We start from the raw sequence: 27,177 nt of genomic DNA, 5'->3' as shown, positions 1-27,177 counted from the left end.
ACGGAAAACCCGCTAGACGAAAGGGTTTTCCGTTTTGGAGGTGCTTCGCAGGACGAATTTCTCTATGGGCTTGCTTCGCAAGACGAAAATGTCTTGTGATTCCTGGGGGTTTTTTCCGCTCCCCACCCCCTTTTTCTAAGGCACTAAGCTGCTAATAGCCTTTTAGCAGCTAATCTGCTAATCCCTTAAGCCTTTAATAGCCGCTAAACCGCTAATAGCGCTAAACCGCTAATGGGCTTGCTTCGCAAGATGAAAAAACCGCTAGACAAAGAGACTCACGGAACGGGTTCTTTTCGTCTTGCGAGGCACCACTGTACGCCCAAAAGTAACTTTTGACAGTAGGGGTGTAGGAAGTCATTCACTGCCTCCTGCTATAATTTGGGTGAGGGTTAGAATGGGGCGGGCGGGACCGTAGCTTGCTTTTGAGACAGCTGGAAAAGCAAGGCATCATCCCACTAGCCCCTTTGCACTTTCTGCATGTAGGGACACAGGTGGTGCTGTGGTCTAAACCACTGAGCCTAGGGCTTGCCGATCAGAAGGTCGGCGGTTCGAATCCCTGTAATGGGGTGAGCTCCCATTGCTCTGTTGCAACTCATGCCAACCTAGCAGTTTGAAAGCACGAAGTGCAAGTAGATAAACAGGTACCGCTCCGGCAGGAAGGTAAACAGCATTTCCATGTGCTCTGGCTTCCATCACAGTGTCCCGTAGCACCAGAAGCGGTTTAGTCCTGCTGGCCACATGACCTGGAAAGCTGTCTGTGGACAAATGCTGGCTCCCTCGGCCTGAAAGTGTGATCAGTGCTGTAACTGCTGTAACCCATAGTTGCCTTTGACTGGACTTAACTGTCCAGGGGTCCTTTACCTTTTTATCTTTTTTTTTTTTTTCCCGCTGCACCATCTCCCGCAATCTTCAGAGAATATTCTAAGAGGCATTATATGGGATGGATAGAACACCATAATGTTTAGGGACAACTCCCTACATTCTTTGTGGGTCTATAGAGGATCACACAACGAAGGAAGCAGTAGCAGGAAGAAAATAATTTCACCTGTTTGTCAAGAAGGGCAGCATATTCTTTGGCAAAGCGAACAACTTGACTAGAGAGACTAAAGTGTGTGTCATTGGTTAACAAGTAAGGAAGAGGAAAGGAGCCTAGGCCTCTTGAACTACTCATCTAAGTTAGCAGGAACTATCGCTGCTAAGATTGGCAGCAGAAAGGAATCCAGTGTTCAGCTGCAGCAAGCTCCCTGTATGGGAATTTGTTGACCTCTTGCTGCCATCTGGTGGCAGGAATGATTTTTGCGGTCAAGAACTTTTGACACTTTCTATAAATACGCCAAATTCAACTTTAGAAGTGGAATTCATTGTAGTGCTTAGCTGTTGAAGTGTATGAGAAACGAGGTCCACTCGCCAGTGCCAGTGCTATTTTTCAAAAAAAGAGGTCTCGGAACTCACCACAAACACCTTCCTTGTTCTCTTATAATAGCAATGGCGCTGGAACAGAATTCCTGCTAAAAAAAAGCGTTGTCGCTTGTGCAGTGAAACCTTCCCACTTCCTATCCCCGCGTGCCCCGTAAATCTTTTCTGGGGCTTCACCCAACCCTCCAGAGCAGATTGTGGGGGAGCCCTACTGCATACAGCTTCATTGAACCCCGTCCTAAATTCTATTACGTTATGTTTTACCTATGGAATTTGACGTAGGGCCGAATAAATAAAATGCCAGCATGCTGATATTCAGCTTAGTAAGGCTACACCATGTAGAAAGCATTGTGGGTCGGTATTTTAGTGCCAGTATTTCCTTTCTCGTTTCTCTCCTCCCCACACCTGGCCAGGAAATTTAATGTTGGATTAAAAGCCTGTTCCAGAGAATGGCTTTAGTCCTGTGCTGTTTTAAGCTATTCAAGTGGTAACTGCCCCTGTTGCTTTGTAAGGTCACAGAAATAGGGTAGCTGTTGGCTTAGGTAAAAACTCTTAAGTCTTTCACTCCTTGAAGCAAGCAGCCAGTAAAGTCTTTCACAAGCAAAAGGTGTGTGGGTGTGGAATGCAATGGAAAGGAAAGGACATACAGTTTATTTTTCTGATTAGTGTTTCCTAGTGGGAGGGGGAAATGCCTTTGCTTTAACAATATGATAGTAATCAATGCAGTATTTACATATCAATTGGGCAAAATGAAAAACTTAACATATTTACTTTAATGTTTTTCAGCGAATCGGTGCTTAAGTCCATGCAGTTCTCAGAGCTGTGCCTTGGTCCAGGAAGAGCAGCTTCTGCAGACTGGAGACAAGCAGCTGGCTAGACATGTGCTGCTGTGCTTGCTTCTCATTGTGGGCCTCTTTGCTGTAAATTGCCTATTTTTTTTCACCTCTTCTGATAACTGTTTTAGTTCATTGATTCACACCAATGTTTAGGGAAGTCAGTGCAGGCAGGGGAAACTTTCAATGCCATTATAATTTATGCAGCATTTTTTATTTGCTGCATTTACATCCCATCTTTCCTCTGAAGATCTCAGTGCATCATTCTCCTCCACCCCCAATCTTAGCCTCACAACATTCATGTCAAGTAGGTTGCTTGCATTTGCATCGAAATTCTAGAGGTCCTCAGCAATGCACAGTGTAGGTGGACCAAGTGGTCTGATGTGATATCGTCAGTTTCCTATCTACCGTATTTTTCTCTCTATAAGACACACTTTTCCCCTCCTAAAAAGTAAGGGGAAATGTGTGTGCATCTTATGGAGCGAATGCAGGCGGGAGGCTCTGCTCAGCACTCTCTTTAAAGAGCCGCATGGAGCGTGTGTGTTGCTCTTGGGGGCTTTTCCCCAAAGAGGGAGAAGGAAAAGCCCCCAAGAGCCACACACACACTCCGCACGCTCTTTAAAGGGAGCACGGCTCTTGGGGGAGTCTTAGCCGCGTGCAGCCTCTCCTGAGCAGTGGGAGCTTTCATCCCCTGCCCAGGAGAGGCTGCACGCAGCTATCCCATAAGCCAGGACAGATTTTTTTTTCTTGTTTTCCTCTTCCAAAAACTAGGTGCATCTTACGGAGCGAAAAATACGGTACTCCTCCTTAGTTGTGTTAATATAAGAACATTGCATAAACCCCTTGCATGGAATGATGTCTGAAGTGACCTGCATTAAATGGTGATAAGCCATCTGTTGAGGTGTAATGAAGAAATATTGCACAAAGAGTAGCTGGCATGGTGTCTTTCACATGTTCTGGGCTACATTGTCCCTAATCATTGATTGATCTTGCTGACTTGGTCCAATGGGAGTTGAGTCTAACAACCTCTGTTGTCTACCTCTGAAATAGGCTACCACACCTGTAGTCGTGCTTTCCTATCATGCTTTCAAGTGTTGGTATAACAGCAGACAGCATTGGAGTGATAAAGAGATGGGCTGGTGGTTCCATCAGCTGTGTATTTAGTGAAATGAACATTTCATTAAATTCTTGGGGCGTGGTACTCAACCAAATAGTTTTGTAAGTCGAATGAGTTGCGTTTGGACATTGGGGCTTCCCCTGTGTGCCCCACCATATCCAAATCTGCTCCATAAGGTAGTGGGAACCCCCAGAACAGATTTAAGAGGGTGCATTGGGGTGGGGAGGGAGAACATTCTCTTGCGCAGAGACAAATCATTGTGCTGATGGACTGTTCCCCCTTAGTGCTACTTTGAATACATGCAACCCATGACTTTACTATATTAGTACAGAGACAAATGGCTAGTAGCTTTCCATTGGAAAAGCATTTTGTTAAACAGATGTACATTCCACCTCGTTGCAAGCCCTAAAGTGGATTGCAATAAAAATAACAAAATTCACACACAAAAAACGTGACGCTTTAAAAATATTTGTTCTTCTTGTCTTCCCCCAGAATTTATCCAGCTGCTTGTGGTGGTTGTTCAACCAAGAACCTGGAAGACTCTATGTGGAGCTACAATTCTTTTGCGCTGTATTTAATTTTGGTCAGGTAATATTGACTCTGACATCACACCTCCGATCTTACATTCACTTGACTGAGACAACATCTCACTGAACCCAGTTAGCATGCATAAGAAGATTGGGATAAAAAGAGTTTGCCAGGAAGGGGGGAAGGGGCCCCTCTTTGTTCCTTTGCTTATTATGAACTTGAAGAAAATTATGTTGAAAGCACTCGCTCTGTCAATGTGCTCTGACAAGTTGCACTGGGTTTGGGTTCCTGGCTGCTGTTCCAGTCTTTAAAGGGAGGGGGGAAATACTCATTTCCAATAGACAGATGTTTCATTAGCATCTGTCACCAAGACAGAGGATGGATGGATGTTTCAGCATTATCAGGTGACTGTCATCAAGGTCTGTAGATTTCAGTGAGTGCACATTATTGAAAGTAGTCATTAACTTGTAACTTAGGTATTTGTACTAGCACTTATTTTAATTCCTGCTGCTGTTACCACATACACACTTGTGTGTGCGACGTGTGTGTATAACCTGAAGTAAAATAAAAGCCACAAAGTGTCTTGTGATACCTTAAAATTCCTTGGATTTTAGTGGTCTACTTATCAATGTTTGTTTTTTTTTAAAAAAAATAACAATCCTTTCTTTTTCAGGGATTCATTTCTTTTGGAATTTTTGGTTTAGACAAACATCTTATTATTCTTCCATTCAAACGGAGGTAATTTTCCAAATAAGTATATGAATGCGTTAATAATGCCAACTGTCTTTCAGATTTGACTCCCAACTAATGTTATTTCTGCCTTCTTCTCCGTGCAGCTCTTAACTTTTGTACCATTCATGAAACAACATTCACATACATGGAATGGGGCTTTCTCTTCAACTCAATCTCTGTGTGGTCCTCTGTTCTTCAGAATCTGCTCTGTGGGATTGGGGGGGGGCTTGAGGATGGTAGGAGATATTAATACGGTGGGCAGGGATGGAGCTTACAAATTGCTGTCCTCCTTACACAAACAGAGCAGCTTAGAATCCAAGCTATAGTCACCAAATGATGAACAAGTGTGTATAAATCAGCCCAAAGGGTACAATCATACCTCAGAAGTAGAACAGAATCTGTTCCAGAAGTCCATTCGACTTCCAAAATGTTCAGGAACCAAGGCTTCAGATTGGCTACAAGAACCTCCTGCAGCCATCGGAAGCCGCAGAAGTTGTGACGGTTGTTCAAGTTCCAAATAACATTCGCATTCCAGAACACCCACTTCCAGTTTCGCATGGCATTCAGGAGCCAAAACGTTTGTCTCGCAAGACGTTTGGCTTCCGAGGTATGACTGTACTTGAATTCAGGAGCAGAAATTCACACCTATTCATCCCGTTTTCTATTCCATGCACAATTTTTCTAAGGCAAAAAAACCAAAACAGAAATTCTCATACTGCTTCTCCCCTGAAACTAATTATTTTCAAAGACCTGATTTGATCACTCATCTATACAAAATAGAAAGATAATGTACGTGGATGTCAGGGAACTGCCATCGGAGCGGGAGGCGGTGAGAGGGCTCCCGAATGATGGTGGAGAGGGCCCTAGGAGGAGGAGGGATAGCCCATACACTGGGGAAGGAAATCAGCGCAACACCAGTGGTGAAGAGGAGGAAATAGAGGAAGCAGAGAGGTGGCTCCAGGACTCTTCGCAGGAGACCAGCGGAGAGGGGACAAGTGCTCCTTTGCCCACACCCACCCTGCGCAGAAAGCTTTCGCGCAGGCAACGGGGGAGGAGACTGGGCGTCAAGCAGCTTTTATGTTGGAAGCGGTTTAAGAAATGCCCACTGACGGATTCTGCCAGCGACTGAGGCAGCCACGGAATAGAGGCTGTCCTGTCAGAAAGGGTTCAGCCATGCAACCTAGCCATGAGTAAAGGCAACTTACGCACAAGCAATCCCTAGAACCATTACAGCAGATACTTATTTGTTGTAATATTTGTGGGCTTGTTTCAGATTGACTTTTTCTCTTTCCAGGTTAGAATTCCTCTGGGGAAACAGGACATCGGAGCGCAGGGAATCCACTGTACCCGAGGAAATCCGGATGACGTGCCAACAGTTTGTTAATTACCACAAAGAGATGTGTGTCAGGAGCATTGTCCAAGACAGAAGGTGGGGCTGTATATCAATGTAAAGATTTATTCAAACTGTTTCTATTCTTGAATGATGGGTACACTTTGCAGACAGTTCTGGTGTTCTATCTCTGAGTGTTTTGTGCTGGAAACACTTCCGAATAACACTAAATATGCATGTGAAAGCCTCCAGACTTGTGTTTTGTTTTCTAATTCCTGGACTAAGGTATGCTTGGTCTTAAACCAAAACGACAGGAAATCATTTTCAAGATTCTTTTTCTGAGTTAACATAGTGTCAGACTAGTGGAAAGTGGCTGGCATTGCTGAGGGATTCTAAGGAACCAAAAATTCAGTGCAGTTTTGAAATTAGTGATTAAAGTGAGTGCTGTCTTGAAAGGTTTGGTGTGTCGATTCAAAATGGCATGCTGTTGTATCCTGAATCTGCTCCTTGATCTCAGGAACCATCATACAAAATTTGCTTATGATACCTTAAAAGATTGTCTATATGCCTAGAGAACAAAATTCTTTCCAAAATATATAGTAGATCATGCTAGTATGCTCAAATTATAGCCAATCATTTTACATGCTGATCGAAAACAATTTACGGTACATCTCCTTAAAATACATTTTAATAAATGTTTTTATTTAATTTTCCAGTATAACACAAAAAAATCTCCATATAATAAATATAATCCCTCCCCTCCTCATGAGAACAAAGTAAAGAGTTCAGCCAAATAGATCCCACCACAGTTCGGCATACATTGGCAGAGGTTGGATGAAATTGGTTTCTTATATGTACGTTACAAAGGCATGTCCTATTTCTACAAGGTCCTTTTCCATTTGTTGCCTATTCAGTGTTTTTAACTGTTTAGTCAGCTTTTCCAATCCTTTTGATTTCAAGCAGGCAACTGCAAACAATCCAAACCCTTCCCATTTTGTGCAATCAGTAGATAAGCTGCAACCATTAGAAAGTCTTATTTAAAACATTTGAACCTCAAGCATTTAATGCAAGACCTCAAAAGTAGCGGTGGAAGAAGCTACTGTTTTCTAACCTGTTGTCCTCCACGTAGTAGTGCATGAAACCAAGAAATACTGGGCTTAAAACTCCCATCAGATGGAGTTCGTACTGATGCTACTCTTGGAAGACTTGGTGGTGTATTTTTTAATCGCTTCAGAGATCAAATTTATTACGTACCTGAAGTCCTAAATCGGGTGGGGATCTGTTCAATTCAAGGAGCAGCTGATTAGCAAAAGGGGACTTGTGCGTCCCAAAGCGTGTAATTGTGGCTTCTAACTCTGCAAGATCAGCTGCAAGGAGACCAAAGCAGAGGGCCTGGGTGGGTGTATTTCAGCAGAAAGGTACTTGCATTCCTTAAGAGATATTCAAAATGCTGTCCACACACCTTGCAATTTCTTGCATGCAATCTTTGGGATACAAAGTTCATTATGAAGTTTGACGCTCTGAATAAGCTGTAAGGCAGGGCTTGCAGTCCCAACTGTGCATTGTTTAGATGTTCATTCACCTGCACAGTCCGGACTGAGGAAGGGTGTTGGAGAAAATGGGATATTGTGTTCATGGGGCAATAGCTCTCTCTCTCTCTCTCTCTCTCTCTCTCTCTCTCTCTCTGTGTGTGTGTGTGTGTGTCTGGTGTTAGGGGTGTATGATTATATGTGGGTCTGGCCTTGTCCACTCTGAGAATGCAGCCCCCACAACAGCTTTTCACCAGGGTGCTGCAGCCCTTGACCTGAAAGAAAGTTCCCTACCCCTTTCCCAAATGAGAGAGTTGTGTTTGTCACAATGTTTTCAGATATAAGCAGTGAGGTTTCCAGTTCAGGATTACATATTTCCCAAAAGTTTTGTCTTTTGGGATAAGGGGTATATAATAAACTTACTGAAAAGGAATTTTTAGAACAGTAAGATGGCTTGAGTGAACAACTTAGGACAATTCTGCTGAATTCTTTGTTTTTTAAGTTCTGAAACGAAATGCTTTTTTTGTTTTGTTTTTTGTATGTACATTTGTAGAGTGCCCTTATTTCCGTACTGTGGTGAAATATGTGCCTTCTCTTGGTCCTTTCTCATATACGTGTTTTGCTTCTAATGTTTTTTCTTCCTCTCTCCTTCTCAGTTGAAAGTCCTGCATCAGTCCTCTTCTGTTGTTGTTGTTTCTTCTTCTTCCATCCTTTTTCGTGTTGGCTCTGCTTCACTTCACTAATCCAAATAAATTTTTGCTCTTCGTTCTAATAAAAATGCTGATGGGTTCCTTCTTTACGTTGGTTTGCTGCCTTGAGTAGTTGGTCATATTGGCTTGCTCTAACTCTCTAACACATGCTTCCTTACAAGATAAGCAGAAACATTCACTATCACAGGTCAACTTCTGAACAATACCCTTGTGGCCGTGGGTAGTTTTTCTCCCACTGTGTCACTGGAAATAGAACTTGATCTTTTTTTCTTCTAAATGTTGTTCTCAGTATCTTGCATATTCACGACAATTTAGGGGAATTGAAAAAGTTCAATTGCTGTTCTTATACAGTAATAGAGAATTCTCAATTTAAGTTTGAAAGATGATTGCATTAAAAGGTAGTTGAGTCGCCATACAGTCCCCCAAGGCAGCACTTCACCTGCTTCAAAGCTCCTTGCTGTATGAATTTCCATACAGGATTGGCATCACCCTGCCAGACAGATGCATTGCAGGCAAGTGGTGTGCACAACTGCACCAGCAACTAGGCTAGAGGGCTTTTCGATGGGCTCCTGCTGATTTGGTAACCTTGACTTAGGGGCCAGTGGGTTTAAATGGCTCTCAGTCGGAAGAGAAAGCTGCTCCAGACGTTGTGCTAGTGAATGTTTGAAAGGTGGCAAAACGGTCCCTGAATGGTTCCTCCTTTAGACTGTAAGGGGGGGATTGATCGCCTGTGTGAATCATCATCATCATTTTATTTGTATCCATAGCTGAAACTATGTTCAAGGCGGCTTACAACGTGACGAGATTTACACAATTACCAACATAACAAAAGTCATAAGCAATAAATAAAACGCATCAAAAATACACAACCAAATGGAAATAATTATTAAAAGAAATACTTAGAGAGTCAGTGTCCACAGTCATGGCCTAGATGAACCCTGACTTGGTCTAAAGCAACTTTGACTGTTCCTCCATTTTTTAAATGCAGGCACGCAATCCTCCCCCTGCAGTCTGAAATGGTGCAGTCCAAGAACAGGTTTACTGCCGCTTCTGCTGTATATTGTGTGAACTAGGTAGCAATCGGACTGATTGAAACGTGGATTTCCCCTACTCTTTCCATCCTTTTTGTTACACGGAGTGGAGATCTTAGTTTGTATCACTGTGAATGTTGAACCAGTGGTAGTTCATGCTATACTAACCCACATAGTGTTAATTTTATGCATATGCTGGCTTCAAATGACTTGTGCATGCACGTTGATTGTGACTTAGAAAAAAGATAATCCAGGTTTGCAAAAAAAAAAACCACAACCATGCTTTACTATACACATGACCTCCTTTTTAACAATTCTTTTAACTGTCATGCTGTCTTTCCTTGTTTCCCCCTATTTCCCCCCCTTTGTCTTCACCCATCAAACAGTGGTGGTACGAGATTTACAGAGCATGTGGGTGAATCCTTCCTTTGACATACAGGTGTGGCACAAAGACTGTGGCCGGGGTCTTCTGTGGCTGTGACCTGGTGAACTGGCTCGTGGAAGTTGGCCTTGCCTTAGACCGTGGGGGAGCGGTGGTGTATGGAGAAAGACTGGTGAAAGGAGGCATCATCCAGCACATTGCCGATGAATTTGAGTTCCGGGACGAGCAGTTGTACTATCGCTTTGTGCCTAGGAGATGTGTGGCAGTAGAAAGCCATGGAAATGAGGATGCATTTTGAAGCTAGCCAAAAAAAGAGTTGCCCCAACTCTTTCCTGACCCCTAGTTCTCACGCTCTTCTGTGATGTTCTCTTAGTGATAATATGGTTCTCCTTGTGTCCTACCCAAAGAGAATTAACGTCTCATGTGTTGAATACTGACTAATGAGTCATTTCAGGGAATTATTTAAAATATTTTTGATTTTTGACCTATGAACCGCTTCCCAGTAGTTTCCTTGCCTGTGCAAACAGTACTCTGCAAAAGTCTGTACTTGAGGAAAGTGTTGTGTTCTCCAGTTTAATTCTGTTTTTGAATTGTGATGCACTGGCAAAACAGCAAGGGATAGTTACTCAACACATTTTGGCCAGTCTGTTACTCCCTTTTGACCATAAAATCCTCTATTTGTGCTGACATAAATGAGACTGTGAAGATTGTTGTGGTGTCTGAGGATTAGAATTGGGAAATAGCAGATTTTTGCCATTAGCAGTTCTTGGCTGAACAAGCCGATCATTTTAAAGAATGAAAAGGTAGACTGCACTCCTATGTGCCATCAAGCTGCTCAAATTCAATTGAAATCAGTGGGATTTTAAGGCAGCCTCTGTGCAGCACTTGCAGCCTAAGCATGATTTGGTTTCCTAGCCTCATAAATTGCTCTGAAACAAGAGGTTGGCTTATAACTTCTGAACATTGAGCAATTTGCTTTTACGAACCTTAAAGTAATAAACAGATTCTGATGTCTGTGAGGTTGTGGTTATTTTGCACTTCTAAATTAGACCAATAGCCTATAAAGACCAAATACTTGAATCAGATTTGGGTACTACTTTCAATATGCAACTTAAATGAGTTATTTAAGTTTGTTGGATAACCTTGTAATACTGATTTGAAGGACTCTCTCGTCTTCACAAGGCCCCTTAATGGGTGATGCTCACTTAAATGCCAATAAACCCTCTCATTAGTTTCTCTATTTTTTATGGTTGTCTACATAAAGTAACACTGTATTTTAAATAATGCCCTTTATTTTTTAAGTAGATACTAGAGTGGTCATTTTATCGACCATTTTATATTAACTTAATTCACTAGAAGGAACAATTTGCCATGTGACTTTTGTTTCTTCACCTACAGTCATGAGATCTGTTATGTTGCCTAACCCTTTTTTGCCAGATGAGTGATGTGTGTGCTTTATTTTTATAGAGGTATGGATCGAAAGAGTATTCTTGGACTTGTGGCCGTTCGCCTCTGATAGTAGGGAGTCGGGGCTAGCAGCCTAGTCAACATTTCAGTAGCCACAACTGCATGAATATGCATGCAAAATGTACGAATAAACCACCTCCTTTTGCTGTCAAACGTGTAATCTATTTTATGTCAACCTTACACATGAACTGACAGGCCTGTTTGTATATGTTACAGAAGAAACACTATCTTCCACAATGTAGAAAACTGTGTTTGGTATAAAGTGTGGTTTTAATCTGATCTGCCGCTGAAACGACAGGAATGCATTACAATTACATTTCTGTGGCCTATCATGCTTTTGTCTAATTTGGGAGGAATTCTGGAAAAATGTGTTTTGGAAGTAGTTGGCATTTCTGCATTTTTGTGCTCCAGTTTCTCAATAAATCCAGATGTTTAACCTTGGTGTTCTGTACATTCCTTTTCAGAGCTGAATAAAGTTGCTGCCTACAGAATTAAGTCCAACATAATTATGTACTTGCTATTTTGCACACGCACCCAAGTTATTTCCAGAGGAGGGGGAGTTTTCTCACAAAGGTGACCCAAAGCAAAACATTAAAACCCAAGTATAACAACCAATTACAGAGCACTCTTGGTTCTCTACACTGAATTGCAATTTATTTTTGGCAGTAGAAGCGTTCGTGTTTTAACACAGCATTGCCATTTCCTACATATATAAACTGAAAAAGTAGCATCTTTCCATTATTTTGAATTTCTGTTGCATAATTTTAGCTTTATAGCACACCTTTGTTTGAAGAAACAGTTGAAGTGAGGGCATCGAAAACAATCCTCATTTACAAAACCTTAGTGGCTTTCACCTGAAATAACTAAGAATTTATTCCTTAATTTTCCATTGGTTCATTTAGCATTCTACCATTATTCTTAGCCTAAGTTCAACACACGTGGCTACATAAGGGCACTTAAAATCTGTATCCACCACAGCCAAATTTCAGCCATAGCAAAGATCTAACAAAAGCAATGAAACTTTAGTCACCATTACTAAAGCTTGTTGTTTTCAATGGGACTTCGTGCAGTTAACTTTTGTAGGACTTGTTCTTCCCTAGCAAGTTAATTCTAAAAATTAACCATTCACAATTACATTCTGAGGTGTTTCTTTTTAAAGTCTCCAACCTGAAGTGACAGGACTTCTAACTTCAAGTAAGCAGACTGCACTAGAAAGCATCTTGAGGGTCAATATATTAATATAATATTACACTATAAAGTGAAACTAGTATTTTTCACATTGCCGACTTTCCCTGAGTTAAGAGAGAAAGCCATGCTAGAATAGGCCCTTCCACATATAAATACTGAGCAATCACAACTGCATTGGTTCAGCTGTGAAGTTACACACTTGCTGCCCCCTTGAAATTTCACAGTGCATGTCTTCTTATAGTAAAGCAATCCAATGGGGGATGGAAGAAAATTCTGGCAGAAGTCCCATCTCCACAACCTTACCAGCCTGGGCAGAAGGTGGTGGTAGTGCTATGATGGGGAGAAACAAACACCAGTTGCAGTGCAGAATATACGAAGAGGAAATATCTCCATCATTAAAGACCAGTATTTGGAGGTTGCTCAGTGTGGCATTTGCTCACTCATTATGGAGATGTCGTACTTGGGGGAGGGGGAGAGAAAGGGTTAATAGGCTGACCAATAAGAAATCCCAGGGGCAGAGCCTAACTTTAAGGCTCAACACAGGGGCTTTGGCAGTTACCGTATTTTTTGCTCTATAAGACACACTTTTTCCCTCCTAAAAAGTAAGGGGAAATGTGTGTGTGTGTTATGGAGCGAATGCAGGCTACGCAGCTATCGCAGAAGCCAGAACAGCAAGAGGGATCGCTGCGCAGCGATCCCTCTTGCTGTTCTGGTTTCTGGGCTTCAGAATATTTTTTTCTTGTTTTCCTCCTCCAAAAACTAGGTGCGTTTTATGGTCTGGTGTGTCTTATGAAGCGAAAAATACGGTAGTTGGTTGGTTTCTTGTGGGTGGGAGGCATAGGATAGTGAGTTAGAGACAGAGAGTGAATCGGATTACAGTGTTTCAAAGTATTTAAAACTTGTTTGCGTTCACAATAAACTGGAATCTTTGTTAATACGATACAACCTGAGTCTGAATATATTACCAGGAAAACCTGGTTGGTGGCCGTGGAAGAGATAAGCCGAGGTGGTGCAAGGTCAATAGTCTGTGGAACGACCGGGGGCCCTGTGCGAAAGCCACAGTCAGTTACACTCCTGAAACCTAATTCAAAATTTCCTTGCTTTCTAGTCTGACTCTACCCATATAATAATATGCTATCTGGCCAGAGCTGGGGATGTGCAAAGAACAAAAACACTTTGAGAAGTAAAACAAATTACCCAGTATTATCTTACGCATATGCCTGGATTTCATCATCTGTGCAGTTTGAGAAAAGATTGACTGCTTGATCAGCATCAAGGCTCCCGTTCTGTAGAATATGCTCCATTTCCTTAATCTTCTCTTTCTCCAACTTTCGGATCTGTTCCAATATCATGTCCCCCTTTTCCTATTAAAAAATAAATAAATTAAACTAACAATGTAATGCTTGAACATATGAACTCTTCTAAAAGTTATTTCATCCACCATTAAGAGGTTCAGATCAGCCTACCCATATCTGGCGAAGACCTACACAAAATGTAGCAGTGCATTCCCTAACGGAAGTGCTGCTTCTGTTCACAGGCTTCCAGCAGACTAGGAAGCAGCCTATTGCTGTCTGGAAATCATAGGGAATAACTTTCTTGTCTTTCCCACTATGTTAGAGTTAAAGGACTAGGTTAAGGGTGGGCAGCTAAGTGCTTTACTGCTACTCCTTTGGGGGGAGGGGAATTTTATTAGCCTTCGAGCACACATTCCTTGCTCCCTACCCCCTAAACTAATGTCTGTTCCTAGGATATTATAATCTGCTGTTGTAGGAGTTCAAGCAGGTTAGTTTCCTCCCTGCCTCTCTGCCAGTTTGTTTAACTGATGGGTTCAAAATTACGGGGCTCAACTGCGCTTGGTGATAAGACACCTGCTAGGCTCAGACTGTCTACATGACTTCTAGTTGCTGCAAAATAGGCAGCTCTGACCTACGGGCCAAATTTGGCCTGGTAGGGATCCCAATTTGGCCAATTTGGCCCACAATGCTGTTCCTCACAAAGCTCACCCACCTGACCCATACCTGATGTCATCTGTTGCGTTGGGTGCCGACATAGCTACAAAGGAATAATCGGGGGGTGAAAGTGATCTCCCACCACTCATCAGTGCTTCCAAAAGAACATTAGAAAACTGGAGCACTCATTTCCGGTTTTCAGTTGTTCGGGACCCGAAACGTACAAGTTCAAGGGTGTTCGAGAACTCAGGTAGGATTGTTATTTTGTTGCAAGACTGGTGTAAGTCACACAGTTGCATCGTCCACCCACAACCTGCCACATAAAGATAGTGGGCTGAACTGGCAAGCATCAATACTCTCTTCCCTCTCCCCCTGGGAGCAGACTTTCAAAGAGTATTTGAGTTCAGCTGGCTCTGCTTGAGCATAGGAAACAAGATCAAGTAGCATATGCTAATATCCTCTTGACCTTTCAAGAACTATGTTTTGGCCCTGTGACTGAAAGGTTAGATGCCAGAGCAGTCTCTCTCCATCTGGAGACTGAAGTATTAAATTACATCAGCATGATTGCAATGGAACAGATTACATAAATCCTTACACTGATTTTTATTTTAAAGTCTATACCCCCAGAGATTTAACTTAAATTAACACACCTTAGAAGACTCCATCACAAGAGCTGCACTTTCATGTTTTCTGTAGAGTTCGTGTCTTCTGTCTGGCTTTGTCTGAAATCGTGGCTGCTTTTTAACTGGATCCTCGGGACCAAACACTGGGGAGCTGGTTTTTAGCAACTGCGTAATATTTGGCACAAAAATGAAAGGTTTAAAGACAGACCTAGAGAATAAATTGAAACACCAAGTGAAAAGAAAATTAGCAAATGCACAATGAATGCTGCTTTCCACCATGGACGTTAAGGTTAGCACACAGCCATTACAATATCTTATCTGTTTACTCCATACAGTCTACAAGTGAGAGTTCTTTGAGCTACTTGTTTTAATCAGATGTACTCAAGAGTATTTTCTATTAAAATCAGACAGGATGCACTGTCCACTAATGGTTGCAGTGCCTAGAACAAAGAACAGAGATTCTAGCACGTTTCAAGACTACCTTTTCTCAAGGGAAATCTTTCACGTTTCCTCGTAAGACTTGCTGAAGCCTCACATATTTCAAAATGCATCCAGCTTCTTCAGGAAGAAGGGTGGGATGCAATTTGACTAAATAATAAATATGACAGTTCACATGTAACACTTAAGCCCAAGGTATGGCTTGGTATGAATGAGCAAGAATATGGGTACTCAGGGAGAAAATTGTGGCTGCTTCGCTCCTCCTCTGGTCCTACTGCGACTGCTGCATGACCCAGAGCTAAACTATGGTATCGTGTTAGACCTGAACCCAGGGTCATAGTTTGTCTCCAAACAAACAACGAGCTGTAACCAAAGTTTGTTCTTGGTTTACCCTTTGTGGTTTGTCTGGGGGCTGTTTTTGCATGCAATATTAAACCAAGCCGGAGGAGGATAATGGTCACAATTTTCTTCTTGGGTACCTGTATGCCTGCCCATTCTCACTAAGCTTAAAGGTAAAGGGACCCCTGACCCTTAGGTCCAGTCGTGGCCGACTCTGGGGTTGCAGCGCTCATCTCGCTTTATTGGCCAAGGGTGCCGGCGTGCAGCTTCCGGGTCATGTGGCCAGCATGACTAAGCCGCTTCTGGTGAACCAGAGCAGTGCATGGAAACGCTGTTTACCTTCCCACCGGAGCGGTACCTATTTATCTACTTGCACTCTGACGTGCTTTCGAACTGCTAGGTTGGCAGGAGCAGGGGCCAAGCAACGGGAGCTCACCCCGTCACAGGGATTCGAACCGCCAACCTTCTGAACGGCAAGTCCTAGGCTCTGTGGTTTAACCCACAGCGCCACCCGCGTCCCTCACTAAGCTTAGTGTTATGTCAAAACAAGGCCTTAATCTCCACCCCCTTTTTGTGCTTGAGTTTTTTATGGCTCTTCTTGGTCCTGTTTGTGTGAAATAGTTTCATCCATTATGGATTATATTTTGGACTTCAATGAAATTTGGGGCTTTGTGTTTAACATTGTTAAAGGTAAATCATGAATAAGTTGCTCGAAGGAAAGTTAACAGGGCTAGGAATTTAGTCTTTATGATAAATTGTTAAAGAGTCACCTGTCAGGGTCTGGAGTTCCAGTGAAGAAATGGATGCAAGGGAGGCTGGTTTCCTGAGGAAGTATGGAAACCATGCTACCAGTGGTCATAAAGCCTCCTTCCATATTAATGCCGCTCTCCTTATCCCGAAGGATTGCCATCATTGTCTCAGCTGTTATGGTGCCTATGCAAGACAAGACATTATTCGTTTCATATGCATATTTAACATAGTTTACTTAATAGCACCAGTTTGAAAACCACATGCATGTCTGCTTCAAACTAAGCAACAATTAGGAAAATGATAAGTGAAACATGAATGACAGAATCAAAGAGGGCTCCACCATTACACTGTCCAAAAATATTCTTTCCCATGGGTACTAAAAATTAGTGTTGAAACATTAAAAGAGTAATCCAGTTTCAAGCCTCACAAGATTTTCCAGAAATGTTCCAGAGAAAAATCACTTCTTTCTACATTAAGCGCCCTTCTGTATGAGACAAAGAATTCATCTGTCTGGCATCCTATCTCAAACAGTGGAAAATCAGCCTCTGAGAAGCTGACAAAATAATACATGAATGGCTATCATATCTGTGGCAGTGAATAGTTTAAATGAGTTACGCACTGTAGGGTTTGTTTGGTTTTTTTGTCTCCTAAATTTATTGTCAGTTAATGATGCTGGATAAATCAAGTTCTAGTGTAATATAAAAGTTGTTATATACTCCTTAACCTTTTTTGCTGGACTAAAAGAAAACTGACCAAATGTTTCAGCACAAAAAGGTGTTCCAACCTCTTAATCTTTTTTGTTGTCATTTTCTGTACCTGCTAGAGAACGGGGAAATTATTTTTCTCTGGAACGTTTTTGGATTCCCTGAAGAATCTCACAAAACAATGGATGGCTCTAATCTTTTAAAATATGTATTTATCATGAAATACTGCTTTATGACATCTTTAGATGTTAAAATTAATCTTGGGGGGGAAACAGAAATAAAATGAAATGCGTGCCTACATGTCAATGTACTATGTATGGCCTTCTGTGCTCCATTTCCCATCCCAGTCAGCCAGCATAAAAGGGGGTTTGCAAATAAAAATGAAGAGAACCATACTAAATTTGTTGGGGAACTACCACTCTGCAAGGAAACAAAGTTTCCCTAAATGTGGAAAATTTTTCTCAGTGCTCTGGGGAAGAATAGAAATGTAAGGTGATATCCAATTAAACAATTAAGCTAGTGCAAGGATTAGATTAAGACTTCCTCTCCCTCCTCTTCCTGCTGTCCCCAAATCTTGGGAGCAACCCCACAACAGGTTTAGGGAGGAGAAAGAAAGCACATTCCACTGTATAAGAAGAAATCCTTCTGCTGATTGAACAAGTTGCATGGTGCTACATTGAATTTTTTTTTATTTAAAAAACAACAACCAAACTCAAATTCTAGTTAGAATTAAGCACAGAGATGCGAAGCAGTGTATCTAAAATAGAAAATTAGATACAATGCATTTTAAAGTTAAAAGCAATAAAGCATGAAGAAGTACTGAGCAGAAAAGGAGCTTGCACATCTCTTTTGGCAGGGAGTGAAGTGTGTGGGAAGAGATCCATCCATGCTCTTCTCTTTCAGGGTGCTTACTGTTAACTCTCAAAACCAGGAAGTCTCTATTATCTGTGCTGCAAGGGTTGTATTTCAATGAGGTCTCTAGCAATGTTTGGCTTAGCTGCTAGCCAGAACTCAAAAGTCAGAAGGGCTTCTGGCTGCTGTCCCAGGAGAAATGGGGCAGAATAAGCATGAGCATTAGAAAGTAAGGCTGGGGAAAGGAGTGCTCCAGAAGAATAAAAGGTTTTGATTGAAAGAGGGAGGACAAGTCTAATAGGTGAATGAAAACAGAGAGGGAAATTTGGGCTAGAGGAGAACTACACATGGCCAAGCATTGAAAAGGTGAGAAAGGCTGGGATTTATCTATTCACTAGAAATAAGCAGCCAAATACTTGGCTACCGGCCTCTTTGATCTGTATAAATGCATCTATCTCTGTTTTATGCTATTTACATAAAAATACTTTTCCGCTTTAGATTTCCATCATTGCCCACCTGGTAGTTCAGAATACCCAGTGGCCATTTTACAATAACAATCTCAATATTAAAAATAAATCCTCTGCACCAATTTTGGAAAATCTTTTTAAAAAAAAAAAACAAACACCTGAAAGTACAGAAATTTTTTAGAGACTAGTGCGTTACAATAATGATTCATTCAAGGTATGTAAAAAAGAAACAGCTTAAACTGCATCTGACTGATAACTTGAACACCTGGTGTGACTTAAAAATGGTTGAGGTAAGTATCTGAAAAATGGGGATTTAGAATGAAGGCACTGATAGAACCTCAACAAGGCCATCACATTAGACAGGTATTAAACATGTTCAGTATTCAGAACCTACAATTCCCCAAATGAATGTAGGATTTGCATGATCACAGGGGTATTACAGCTTCAAGTAATCCAGTAGGAAGCACAGAATAACTGCTACAATTGGGGGCGGCAGGGCTCAGCAGAATGAATATTGAAACAGAGGAGTGCAATTTTATTTGGGCTTATGTTATTATTTTTTCAACACATGACTATACATGAAATTTTGATACACGTGTAATAAGCAAACAATGCCAAATGATGGCTGTTATAAGGATCACAAAAGTCGGGGGATGTTCAAATGTGCTCTTCTAGTACCCTGTGTTGTTATATTCATTTATGTTATATTCCGGTGGAGTACAGGGTCAGATTTAAGGTGCTGCTTTTGACCTTTAAAGCCCTTCACGGCCTAGGACCCTCGTACCTACGGGACCGCCTCTCCTGGTATGCCCCACGGAGAGCCTCAAGGTCCATAAATAGCAACACCCTAGTGGTCCCAGGCCCTAAGGAAGTTAGATTGGCTTCAACCAGAGCCAGGGCCTTTTCAACTCTGGCTCCGGCCTGGTGGAATGCTCTGTCTCATGAGACCAGGGCCCTGCAGGATCTGATTTCTTTCCGCAGGGCCTGTAAGACAGAGTTGTTCCGCCTGGCCTTTGGCTTGGAGCCAATTTGATTCCCTCCCTCCCTCTCTTTCTTTTTTCTTTTCCTTCTCCTCCTGCGATGAGGCTACATTTTGATATTTTAATGTTCCATTATTTTAATGTTGTATTTTACTTTTGTTTTTTAAGTTGTAATCATTCATCTTATTTTTATTATTGCTTGTAAGCCGCTCTGAGCCCAGCCTTGGCTGGGGAGGGCGGGGTATAAATAAAAAATTATTATTATTATTATTATTCTAAAGCCAAAGTCCTAAAAACATGAGATGAGCCATTCTTGAAAAGATGAGTCCTGTCTGGCCTTCAGGACTCTGCAGACCACACCCTGCACAAGCCCTGCTCTACACTCCCCCTGAGCACTTATGCCTGACTGAAATGTGTCCTTGAAATCTGATAATGCTCCTTGCTTTCCTGAATGAACAATAGAGAGGGATGTCTCACGTGTAGAAACTAGCCTGCTGTAGAATTCACATATGTTGCTCTGCACTGACCTTGTCCAGCTTGTCACCAGCATGTGGCCCCAGGAAGTGGCCCAGAGGGTAATATCACTCTTGGGCTACAAAGGAGTTTCCTGCCCCTAAGCTAGGGGCAAGAATGGCCTAAATTGCTCAGCTGTTGTATAGGCCTTGGCTGAGCCAAAAAGCCAACTGCAGAATCCTGTTCAAGCCGACAAGCTTTTTTACCCGGTTCTTTGCGGGTTTGTAGCAAGATGGTGCAAATGCTATTCTTCTATCCCAGTAGAATCAGTGTAAATATTCCATGTGGTTCTTGGATCACAAGCCTGCTACAAACATCTTCTAAGCATTTAAAGTCTCTCATGACTCAACAAAGGTACCTTCATGTTTCTTCAGCAGTTTATAGCCTTCACAGTATCTGCCTCTGGTAGTAGTCATCCTGGCAGTATTCACGTATGAATAGGTTGCAGCAAAATCAAATTCTTTTTTTCCATCCCACCAGCCTTTGCTTATAGCATAATTCTTTATTTCTGGATGCTCACGCTCAATCTTGGTTGTTATTGATAGCTGATTGGAAATATTCCGTACTCCTTCTGTCGAAAAGTGTGAAAAACAGTATCTTAAACTGCAATAATAAACCTACATACTAGGGAGTGAGGCCTGCTGAACTATAGTGGGACTTTTTTCATGCATAGGATTGTACTGTTAACCTTACTACCCAAGAGGGGCCATAGCATGACCCAAAAGGCCTCCCCAAACTAGTAGGCATTTGGGTTTAGGGTCAATAACATGCTCATAGGAAACAGTTGTCTCTGCCCCTCATTCCCCAGCTCTTGTGGTATTTATTGTCCCATACAGCACACGTTCTCTTAATATATGCATTTTTGTCTCCATTGTTTGGTTGGAGAACTGAATGGCAAAATTTGAATAAATACAAATTTCATGGGATGGCTGTGTTTCAGTTCTTGCATAGTTTCAGAAAGTGCAAATTTGATAAGATTTTGCTTTGAATGCGAACTGAATCGAATGTCTCCCTCTTCCCTAGTGTTGGCCCTGCAAACATGGAATTCAGTTTCATGTGGGATCAGGTTAGGCTCATCCCTAGTTAGTTTCAAAACAGGCCATCTTTTTTACTGTGGCCTTTAGTGGTTAATGTTATAAGGAGTTGTTGAATGGTGTTGTAGTATTGTTTTTGTGCTGGCTCTTTAGCAATAGGTTGCTATAGATGTATTAAATTGTTTTAGCTTGTATTTTATTATGATTTTGATGTATATTCTGTAAGCTGCATGGACAAGACTTTTTTTCTTAAAAAGCAGTTTATCAATCAGCTACGGTAAATAAAAATGAATTTCTTCACCTCTTCTCTTTAGCATGTTTCAGACATTGCAACTCAACTATGATTTGAACCTCATGCTTGTGCTCTCCCTCTTCCCTTTACATGTTCTAATACCCTCCTTCACTTTCTGGTTCATGATAGCTATAGTTTGCTGTGGCAAATTGCAGTAACCACGGCTTGCTCAATTCCAACATCAAAGCATGCATACTTCCTGGTTTGAAATAATTAAAGGAGGGATTTGGAGTACATGATGGGAAGAAGAAGCCCAAAGCTTGCGACCGGCAGTCAACAATGTTTGCCACAACATCTGAAGCTGACCTTCATGTATTTATTCTTAATTCTTATTCTTACTACCACCATGATCCACCAGTTTCATCTTGTTTGGTTAAATCACTGCTGGCAGATAAGAGATTATCAGTGAGCAAAATAACTTCATTTGAATGAGGAACTAAGCTGCCTTTCTATGAAAACATACTAGCAACAGTTATACCACTTTTATCACCAAAATTTTCTATGTTCAAGCAGCACATACAGGCTATATACACTTATAATCGGAGAAGAATTTAATTAAGTGAAGATGATTGTCCATACCTTCTACTTTCTCTGCAGCCCAATACTTTCCAGAGGTTTCCAGTATCCAAGCTTCCTTTCTGTCTGCTATCAGAAAACTATTATAGTATGTAAATGCCATATGACTCTCCATACAGTTTCCACCTTGACCATACTTGTCCAGCAAGTCAACAATGACACCAACAGCTTTTTCTGCGGTATTAGCTCTTTCCAGTCCAAGCCTAAAACCATACAGAAGTGTTAGCTTTTGGGGAAATTCTTATGAATGTTGAATTTGCATATTATTGCACATTTACTCAATGAGTTAGAAAGTTGCACATGTATCTCAAGTCCTGGATAAGGCTTATTACAGTGGGTGCTAATGTTAAGTTTTGTATGATGAAAATACTTATTCCCACAAAGAGGCTGCTAGCACCCACAGAACTGTCATTGTCCACCTAGTATGCATAATAATAATAATAATAATAATAATAATAATAATAATAATAATTTATTTGTACCCCGCCCCCAGCCACTCTGGGCGGCTTCCAACAAAGATGAAAAATACACTAAAATGTCACATATTAAAAACGTCCCTGAACAGGGCTGCCTTCAGATGTCTTCTGAATGTCAGGTAGTTGTTTATCGCTTTGACATCTGATGGGAGGGTGTTCCACAGGGCGGGCGCCACTCCCGAGAAGGCCCTCTGCCTGGTTCCCTGTAACTTGGCCTCTCACAGTGAGGGAACCGCCAGAAGGCCCTCGGAGCTGGACCTCAGTGTCCGGGCAGAACGATGGGGGTGGAGACGCTCCTTCAGATATACTGGACCGAGGCCATTTAGGGCTTTAAAGGTCAGCACCAACACTTTGAATTGTGCTCGGAAATGTACTGGGAGCCAATGTAGGTCTTTCAAGACCGGTGTTATATGGTCTCGGCGGCTGCTCCCAGTCACCAGTCTAGCTGCCGCATTCTGGATTAGTTGTAGTTTCCGGGTCACCTTCAAAGGTAGCGCATGCCACTCCTTACCCACGTAGAGTGCATGCCACTCCTTACCCCCCCCCCAAAGCCTAAGCCTAAAAAGATGGTTTAAAACAGGTTAGGAAGGCAAGTGTGGCAGCTTAGTCTTGACTGCCTTTCTGCAGGGTGCTAGAGCTACAGTTGCATCAAAGCAGATGTTTCTTACACTCAGCCATAAGTTGTGACTGACTAGACTGGCAAAAGGAAAACCAGTGGTGACAGCTAGTTAGACCATTAGACTATAGGTCCTCCATTGGGGGAAGAGGTATGTTTTGAGATTTCTTTGCTTAAGAACTGATCTGAGCCAAATCTAGGGTGAAGAAAGCTCTTACAACACTAAGATTTTTGCACTAGTAAATAAACACTTAGAATAAGGGGCCTACTTCCAGAGAGCAGCATCACAAAACAGGGTGTTCTGCTGCCACTACATAGATGCCAACACATATGAGTAGATCCCCAAAAAGTATGTGTCTGTCTTATTAATTTTAGTATTAAGCGGGATTTTCCCAGCAATACTGTTTCTATTGTTTATTGATATTAGCAGGCTGTCGGACTTCTGCTTTTACCACAGCTGCAACAGTGTGAGCTCCGATCGCAGTAAGCAAGTCTGTGAGGGGCAACGTTCGGCTAAACAACCCCTGAAAAGGCTTGGAAGGAAGCTCAAGCCAAAGGAACTTCGGCAGTGTCTTTTTGGAGTCCCGGCACCCCTCGCCAAAAGAAAAAAAAGGCTGAGGTGGGAATCATATCATATGTGAAACAGCAAAATTACAACTTGCTTGTGTGAAAGTGTAGGTGATTGCTTACACAAGTTATCAAATGTTGATTAAAAACAATCACAAGGGATCAGTTCATGTGTGAATCAGTCCATCAAGTCTCGCTTTCTACATTTCAAAATTGCATTTTATACAGCTAATTTAAATCGTATTGTCTGCAAACCTGACAAGATCCATGCCTAGGAGGGCTTCATCGTCACAGACCTCCTCCTTCCCCCACACTGCTTCATTCCCAATGCAGACTCCATGCTCATTGGCCCCCATTTCAGCACCCCAGAGCCAGGAGGGGCGACTCAGAACAACGGCATAGGTTTCTGGTGCTTGTTCAATTTCTATATAAGTACACTGCAATAAAAAGAATTCCAGAAAACACATAAGAAAAACACTTCCTGAATTCTACACAATGGACTGGATTGAAACTGATGTGAGTGTACTTCCCAACTTTTTGCCTCCCAAAAAGGCTCTCCAAATTGTTGGGAGACAATCGAATAGCACTGAGTGTGAGATGGGAGCCTGCAATGTCAGGAGGGAATAAGTAAAAATCAGGTTCTTCAAATTCCAACCCAGTATTTTTACTGAGCCTAGTAAAACATCCTGGAGGTCCGGGGCCACAGAGAGGTTAGGCTGGCCTCAACCAGAGCCAGGGCTTTTTTGGCTGTGGCTCCGATCTGGTGGAACGCTCTGCCACAAGAGACTAGGGCCCTGCGGGACTCGACATCTTTCCGCAGGCCTGCAAGACAGAGCTGTTCCACCAAGCCTTTGGCCAGGGCACAGCCTGACTCCCTCCTTTGGCAATCTTCACAGAACTCTAGCCCAATGGTTGCCATCAATTTGATTTGAACTGATTTTATAATTAAATGATTTTAGAATGCTGTATTATTTTATTGTTGTTAGCCGCCCTGAGCCCAGCTTTGGCTGGGGAGGGCGGGATATAAATAATTATTATTATTTTGAAAGCTAAACCACAGCTTAAGGGTAGAGTAAATGCCTTGAATGCAAAAAGTTCCATTTTTAATGCCTAGCCTCTCCAGATAGGGCTGGGAAATTCCCATCTAAAATCTGGCAGAGCCACTGAGTTAAATGTAGGCAGTACAGAACAAGAGTGGCCTGTGGTGTGACTTATACAGCAATGTCCTGTCTTCTTAAGAGATACTATGTCCACTCCCGCTAAACTTCATAACTGACATTCGTGAATGGCTACCAATTCCAGTCAGTTGATGCATCAGCATGAGATTTTTCTTTGGCGGAACTAAATATTTGTTCCACTACTTTACCCTTTAAAGTGGGTCACCTAGGTTTTTTTTGGGGGGGGGGAATAAAGGGGAAAAAAATTATTCCCCCCCCCAGGCGCGGGGCTGGGGCGGGGGAAGCCCGAGCTTCCCCTGACCCCAGCCCCCAGAGCAAGCCATGGGAGCCCGGCGGGAAGTCGCGCCGGGACGCACACACATTTCCCCTTCATTTTTGGAGGGGAAAACGTGCGTCATATAGGGCGAAAAATACGGTATATAAAAAAGCATCCTAATATGGTTGTGTTATTTTTCTAAATGCTTTGATCTTACCTCAACCTTTTCTCCTGGGCCATGACTTGCAGCAGGGAAGTACACAATCTCCTGGACTTCATCTGAGGGCCTATCTGAATTTTTCCCAAAGATGATCCTGCTGCCGGTTGTGGCTGGAGGCAGAGCCACAAAAGTATCACAGGAGGAAGGTTCAGTGATCACGGAAGCCATCCTGGAAAATTATGTAATATGATAAATGACCAGTGAAGGAGGAAAACTATGGGAAACACTAATACTTGAATGAAAGCACAAGGTTGTATAGAATTTTATGTTCCTTTCCCCCAAATGATGGTGCCACTTATATTAACCCCACAATTCCCACTATTATGGAGAGGTATCAACATTCTGGAGATCAGATGGCCTTCCCCATAACTGTGTGCAGAATACTTGGAAACGGGGACACAAATAATCATGTGTGCACATGAGACTTTCGGAAGCATAGTCTGTTGCAGCAAAACCAATGAAAAGTCTTGTGGCTCTGTAAAAAGTGAATCAAATCCATGTGCATATAGGAATAGGATATGGGATTGTAAAATGTGGGTCTGATAAGTTATAAAATTCAATAGGTACAGTCTGTGACATTCCTATGCACATACAAAAAGAACAGTGACCATGAATAACAGCAGTAATTGGTGATAACATAACCCTCCTAAATTAGTTTCGTAAAACTAAATCTGTAGTGGGATAAAAAAACCTTGGAACTGATTTGAGTCCTAAACACCACCATCAAATTTACTGATAAACTCTATCAACAATTCAGACTTTGAGGCTCCCTTTCAAGTTGTTTGTTGTTCTTGCTGTTGTTGGGAAATGGTGGCTTTCAGATCAGACGGTACGTCATGTGGCTTTTTGGCTCCACCAAATACATGTTTTCCTCCATCTAACCTGCCTGTTGAAGATTAACATTTGATGCATCTAACAAAGTAGCTTCTAGTCCATAAAATAATAATAATAATAATAATAATAATAATAATAATAATAATAATAATAATATTTTTTATTTATACCCCACCTATTTGGCTGGGTTTCCCAGAAAAGATATGCTACCGCCCCAATAAACCTGTTGTTAAATTTGTTGCAACAAAAAACATGACATACGTTTTTGTAGACCAATATAAGTCCACAGAAACATTGTTGCTGCTGCGGCTGCTTTAGTTATTGTTGTTAAATTTGTATACCACTCTATACCAGTAGATCTCAGGACAGTCCACAACATAAAATTACAATATAGAAAGCACAAAATACATAATAAAACAGGCTGAAATGCCACGGGCTTCGGGATTATTATCCTGCAGTCCGGATGTTATCCAAAAAGATGAGAGGGGTTAAGAAAAAGTGGTTGTGGCACTTCAATAGTCTTTTTTTAATGAAATGTGGCAGATAATAATATCCTGTGCAGACTTGAGCTAGCCCCAGACAAACTCGGAAAGCGTCCCAACATTCAAAAATTATGTTGCTGTTTACCTAATTTGAGATTAGGAGAAACAGCCGCTTGTAAGACACAAGCGCAAAGAGTCACGGAAAAGATGATGTGTTTAACCAAGCTCCCAATTCCCCGTGAAGGCAAACACGCGTGTTGCGACTTCCACACGTCGTTCACCTGTGACCGTAGCGAAGGGATTGTTTACGTCTGAAGGAAAACGGTTGAGACGGCTCTTTGCTTTTTCATGTTCACAAGTGGCTACCTCTCCGGAAACCTCGTTTGAGGTTTCAACTGTCTGTTGGGATATATCTGTTTGGGACTCGGTCGGCATTCATTCACACGTGCTGGACCCGACAAACGGGGATTTAACGCTGCTGCGAAGCGGCAAGCGGGGAGCTACAGCGGAGCCTACCCGTCGCGCGAGGCCTTGGCGGCCGCCTCTACTTCACGAGCCTGGCTTCGTTCGGCCTCGCCGGCTTCAGGCCCGCTTCGCGTCCCCGCCGCAGTTCTGAGGCGGAGTAACGGGCAGAAGCGGGAGGAGGAGCCGTCCTCTGGCCTAGGCCCCCAGCCGAGTCTTCCGACTCCTCCTCCAGGAAATGCCGGCGCCTGCCCAGGAAGACCCGGGTCGTAAACACGAGCTCGCCTCCCGCCTAGCCTCGTTCAT

The 27,177-nt window shown here is 42.3% G+C and overlaps 2 protein-coding genes across 6 annotated transcripts in view; one reads left to right on the top strand and one right to left on the bottom strand.

The window, feature by feature from the left end:
- Positions 1-11,511, top strand: part of GPR155 (G protein-coupled receptor 155) — a 38,487-nt gene extending 26,976 nt beyond the window's left edge. For 2 of the 4 annotated variants that reach the window (XM_083407906.1, XM_083407907.1), the window contains exons 12-16: positions 2,203-2,336; positions 3,859-3,954; positions 4,568-4,632; positions 5,921-6,055; positions 9,666-11,511. In XM_083407906.1, the coding sequence (XP_083264032.1) occupies positions 2,203-2,336; positions 3,859-3,954; positions 4,568-4,632; positions 5,921-6,055; positions 9,666-9,906 (671 nt within the window). In that variant the 3' untranslated portion in view covers positions 9,907-11,511. Of the gene's footprint in view, positions 1-2,202; positions 2,337-3,858; positions 3,955-4,567; positions 4,633-5,920; positions 6,056-9,612 lie in introns of all 4 variants that reach the window. The other 2 variants (XM_083407908.1, XM_083407909.1) reach the window with 1 other exon arrangement.
- Positions 11,512-11,707: 196 nt separating this feature from the next.
- Positions 11,708-27,058, bottom strand: SCRN3 (secernin 3). Of its 2 annotated transcripts, none has more exons than XM_083411767.1 (8): positions 26,926-27,058; positions 25,091-25,262; positions 23,695-23,876; positions 21,784-21,983; positions 20,237-20,449; positions 16,383-16,545; positions 14,863-15,043; positions 11,708-13,627 (listed from the first exon to the last, which is right to left on the bottom strand). In XM_083411767.1, the coding sequence occupies exons 2-8, from the start codon at positions 25,259-25,261 to the stop codon at positions 13,472-13,474; spliced, it is 1,266 nt and encodes a 421-aa protein (XP_083267893.1). In that variant the 5' UTR covers position 25,262; positions 26,926-27,058; the 3' UTR covers positions 11,708-13,471. The 2 variants fall into 2 exon arrangements, with proteins under 2 accessions (XP_083267893.1, XP_083267894.1); XM_083411768.1 differs by lacking the exon at positions 26,926-27,058 and adding an exon at positions 26,555-26,692.
- Positions 27,059-27,177: the final 119 nt, after the last annotated feature.

The sequence above is a fragment of the Podarcis tiliguerta genome (assembly GCF_965153285.1).
Source record: "Podarcis tiliguerta genome assembly, chromosome: 1".
Lineage (NCBI taxonomy): Eukaryota > Metazoa > Chordata > Lepidosauria > Squamata > Lacertidae > Podarcis > Podarcis tiliguerta.
This window is presented reverse-complemented; position numbering and strand designations above follow the sequence as displayed.